Source organism: Etheostoma spectabile, chromosome 21, assembly GCF_008692095.1.
Source record: "Etheostoma spectabile isolate EspeVRDwgs_2016 chromosome 21, UIUC_Espe_1.0, whole genome shotgun sequence".
NCBI lineage: Eukaryota > Metazoa > Chordata > Actinopteri > Perciformes > Percidae > Etheostoma > Etheostoma spectabile.
This window is the reverse complement of record NC_045753.1, coordinates 14,737,412-14,742,513: the sequence shown is the minus strand read 5'-3', so window position 1 is coordinate 14,742,513 and position 5,102 is coordinate 14,737,412. Positions and strand designations below refer to the sequence as shown.

At 39.4% G+C, this 5,102-nt stretch overlaps 1 protein-coding gene across 1 annotated transcript in view; it reads left to right on the top strand.

Annotated features, from left to right (window-relative positions):
• Positions 1-3,792, top strand: part of epas1a (endothelial PAS domain protein 1a) — a 5,613-nt gene extending 1,821 nt beyond the window's left edge. Inside the window, exons 3-9 of the mRNA XM_032503213.1 lie at positions 145-392; positions 533-617; positions 778-878; positions 978-1,141; positions 2,361-2,467; positions 2,547-2,715; positions 3,591-3,792. Of these exons, the coding sequence (XP_032359104.1) occupies positions 145-392; positions 533-617; positions 778-878; positions 978-1,141; positions 2,361-2,467; positions 2,547-2,715; positions 3,591-3,654 (938 nt within the window). The 3' untranslated portion in view covers positions 3,655-3,792. The remainder of the gene's footprint in view (positions 1-144; positions 393-532; positions 618-777; positions 879-977; positions 1,142-2,360; positions 2,468-2,546; positions 2,716-3,590) is intronic.
• Positions 3,793-5,102: the final 1,310 nt, after the last annotated feature.

Here is a 5,102-nt window from a genome sequence, read left to right as displayed (position 1 = left end):
ACACACACACACACACACACACACAAACAGTCTATAGTCTACAACATCCCAAAAAAATGAGTAGTTTCTTATGAAAGGAACTATTTACCATTAAAAAACAGACAGCACAACCAATAAAACAGCTTCCTTTTTGCATTTTTTTAGGGAAGACTGGGACAAAAGCAGAGGCCAGTCACGCAGTAAAATGTGGACAAGTAATGAAAAGTGGAGAGGAATGGCGAGAGTGTGACAGAGGACGTGACGATGAGGGAAAAAAAACTGATGATGTGGAACCCTCGGAGGAGACAAACATGTTCCTGAGGACCCTGGAAGGATTTCTGATGGTCCTGTCCATTGAGGGAGACATGATCTACCTCTCTGACAACGTTGGCATACACATGGGCTTGACACAGGTACACACACACACACACACACACACACACACACACACACACACACACACACACACACACACACACACACACACTCATCTCTACAAAAATGATGTAATGGTATACATTTAGGATGCTATGAACTTCCTTTTCTGTGACAGACTGAGCTGATGGGACACAATATTTTTGAGTTTACTCACCCTTGTGATCACGAAGAAATCCGAAATAACCTACGTCTAACAGGAGGTGTGTGCGCGTGTGTGTGTGAGCATTGAGGATGGTTGGCAGCAAGAATCTATGTTCAGTTTTTGTTGTTTATCCTGTGGTCATGTGTTGTCTTTTAAGAGATCATACAGATTGGAAAAGATTTATTCTTGTAGCTTATTAAATCGCTGTTTTTTTTTAGAAGAAGTTTGGTGCGGTGCAAAGAGGGACTTTGTTGTGAGGATAAAAAGTGCTCCGACACATAGAGGAAGGAGTTGTAACCTCAAGTCAGCTACGTGGAAGGTTGGTGTGAAGCAAATACACAACATCCCCAAACAGCTATCAGTTTCTGATCATATGTATTTGGCTTAGTTTGAATCCCACTCTCTCTCTGGTTTTTAGGTTCTCCACTGTCAGGGCCGCGCAAAGGTGTGTGTCGCCCCAGCTTCAGTTTCCTGCCTGATGCTGACCTGCCAGCCTCTGCCCCTCTCACACACACTTCTCAGCACACACACCTTTACTAGCCAGCACAGCATGGACATGAGGTTCACTTACTGTGACCAGAGGTGATTCACAAAAATGTATACATACACTTGTATACACACACACACACACAGCACACACACATTTACAACTTAATACTTATTTAAATGGCCAGTCTTTGTACAGTTAACAAACATTGTGTATCCTTATTTTTACTTCTTGTCAATAGGACAGAATGTAAATATGAGTAAAGCAACAGCTGATTGCAAATAAGTGGAAGTGTTGCCCTGCTCATGTATTACTTCAACAAAGTGGTGTAAGGTGTAAAACAGAATAACCCTTTAAAAAGCACTGTACAATGTATTTTATTTCCACATCATGGAACATGGAAGTGTTGTTGGGTAATTTGGCAATGTATGTTACAAAACTATTAAGAAAAAGGAAGGGGAACTCTTCAACTTAATGCTCATCCTTTTTATGACTAATTCATGCGACAATGACACAGTCAGTGCAGCATAGATTCACAGTTTCCAGTGTCAGTGTTTGACATGAATAAAACATCTTTAAATGCACTTACCGGAAGTCGCATATTGGATAAAGGCATCAGCTAAACAAATGTAAAGTAATGTTTGATGTGTCTCCTTTTCAAAAATGTTCTCTTTCTGGCGTGAGTCATAGTTTTGACTAGTTACTGTCAGTACCCGAATGTCCAAATTAAATTGAAATAAATATCATGACTTATAGTTTTACACACAGTAATGTATAATCACTACACAAGGAAGCATCTTGTGTATCAAATTTGACTTTACCTGACCCATTCCAAAGTCACGCTGTTAAGCCAAGCATTACTCCAGCCCACTCGAACTTTATTTTAGTGGTTTGATGGACTAATGCAGATGTTAAAAATATTGAGGTTGAATCTTTCTCTCAGTGTAAACTTTATAGCTTCCTTGAAGATCTGACACAAGCTGATACAGAATGAGTGTGAAATAAGACGTTTTTAACTTCGTTCAAGCTGCCAAAAGAAAACTGGATTTCAAAGGGTTAATTTAACGTGACAAAAATGAAAACATCTTTAAGAACTTTAACTGTTCCCTTTTTACCTTCCTCTTTTTTTAATTTCAGACTTACGACTGCATAATAGTGAACCTTAAACTTGTTTATGGCTGCAGCTAAATAAGTAGAACTAAGTTAATTTGGTGGGACGAAGTCTGAACAGTAACTAATTCATAAACATTAGTTTATGCTTAAAGACTACTTCAATTCATATTGTCAGGTTTTGTGGGTTTGTGTTTTTTGCAGAATGACTCTGCTTTTAGGTTACAGTACCGAGGAGCTGCTGGGCCGTTCCATCTATGATCTCTGTCACACACTGGACACAAACTGTTTGACCAAAAACCATCTCAACTGTAAGTAGTGATGCACACATATATACACATATTATATATCCGTTAATATCTAATTTCACATCACTCTCACTTTCTGCAGTGTGTTTAAAGAGTCAATCAGTCAGTGGTCAGTACAGGATGCTGGTGAGAGGTGGCGGTTACGTCTGGGTAGAGAGTCACAGTGCCGTCATCCCCAGCGTCCGACCCTCCAAGTCCAGGCCTGGCGCCCACCAGCCGCTCTGCATCCTGTGTGTTACCTATGTCCTTAGGTATGTGTGTGTTAAGCTTAGTCCATCTCATTGAAGGTTTTATGGAGGATGGCAATGTTGGTTGGTCCACCACGTTAGTCCAGACAGAAAAGAAACTGACAAATAAAGCTTTGTACAGACAATCAATTTCACAGGAGGATGAATCCTACTGACTTTTGTCTATCCCCTGGCTTTTTCCTCCAGCGCCTCCATAAGATTCACATTCTGGTTTTCTGTGCAATTTCTATTCAACTTTTGGATGGATGGCCATGACATTTGGCTCAAACATTCATGTTTCCCTCAAAATTAATTAAAATCAGTTTGGTGATCTCCTGGCCTTCCATCAAGCTGCATCATCATGTCTGTTATTTTGGTTCATTCCCCACACCTGCAGTCACATTCCAATCAGCCTTGGCTGTACTTTGTGTTTAGTGCTAAATAGCTAATGTTAGCATGCTAACATGCTAGACTAGCATTGTGAATATGGTAAACATTATATCTGCTAAACACCTGCATGCATTTTGCATTGTGAGCATGATAGCATTGAGACCAATGCACTACAGCCTCACAGAGCCACTAGCATTGCTCTGGTCTCTTAGTCTTGTTGTTTCAAGCGTGGCCTGTTGGTGAAACTTTTCTTTGTTGGTGTGTTTAAAGTTGAACAGACATTCAAGATTTGAGAGTCAGCTGCCAAACAAACATCTGCAAAACATGAGAAATGTACCATGTTTACTGTACGCTATCCTTTTGCGAGACTTGTGTCCATGATGAGGAAAGTCCCCTTAACTTAGATACTTAAAGTAGTCATTTGCACCCAAACAATGATCTTGTCCTTAACGTAACCCAACAATAACCAGACCAAATGGTTTAATGCTGTATTCATGTGTGTCTCACAGTGGAGTGGAGGAGCCGTCCATGCAGCTCTCTTTGGACCAGACTGTCCACAGATATGTGAGATGAAGCTTGAGTCTGGAGAACAGTCTGCAAAACCCTCATCCTCAAAGAAACAGCAACAATCAGTCTGTGAATTCTTAGTACTGGTAGTTATTTTCGTTGATCGAGCTTTAATTAAATATTAAACTTTCTTATTCAAAACAACTTGCTGTGTGGTTTTGTCAACCACTGATGTTTCTGATTTAGCTTATAGTATTTTGATATATAGCTCCAAATATTTGAACTATCAGAGCCATTAAACACCACCAGACGATGAAACCAAACCCTGGGAAAATCTTACATTTCACACATTTTCAGCAGGTTGTAGCATCAGGTTTTGATAGATCCAGCAGATAACTACGCTTCAAAGTTTTTGCATAATCTTTATGGTAGCTTGACTTCTGTCTTCAAATAAAGGAAATTGAAAGCTTTAGGTGTAGACTGTGGTTGACAGGCAGTTGACGGGGCGTAGTGAGATGTGAAAACTGTTGATGACAGCAGGCACTTTGACTTATTCCTGACCTCTCTGGGCCTGACCTTACTTCCTGTGGGGTTTCCTTCTGTGCCACCTGACAAATGCATGACATCTGACTGTCAAACATGATGTACATTAACACACACACACACACACACACACACACACACAAAACACAGACACACACACACACACACACACACACAGTATATATATAGAGAGATATGCATTGTGCTGATGAGGAGACATGAGCAGACGCAAGTCAAAGCCACAACTTTGATAGAGAAACGATAGGGAAGTTCTCGTGGGAACTTTTCAACTTTTACCTCTCGGCTTCTACATACACACACACACACACACACACACACACACACACACACACACACACACACACACACAGGCTTTACTGCTGTGAAGCGGAATTGAAATAAAAACAATCAAAATGAAATGTATTATTACAATATTCATAACAATAAGAAGGTTGGGCAATAACTGCACACAATATTACATACTTTATGTTGGTTTCTTTGAGCACTGTGTGAAACAACACATTGCCTCTTGAAAAAACATATTCTTCACCCCCTGTTGTAGTGGCTCAGTGGTGATATGTTTAGATCTAACTTAAAGTTTACTGGGCTAAATTTGGTTGAAAAGTAAAGTACTTAGGTCAAGGTAATGTGTTTCAATCCATGTATAGTTAGGACTTAGTACCTAAATTGAAAAGCTGTGGAATGCAAATACAAATTTGAGTTACTTGTACTTTAGTTGAGTCTTTACTTGTCTTTATACTTCTACTACTACTGGGCAAATAAATCAAAATCTCTCTTCATGGCACAAGAAGTAAAATATATTTTTTTGTAATTTGGGTCCAGCCCTTTAATTTGTCTTTGTTTAAAATTGTGTGCCGTTGTTATGCACCTTACAGTAAGACAGACATCAATGTCATTTCTGGATCTTATACTTAAAGACATAATTGTGTTTTAATGATATTTTGTATTTT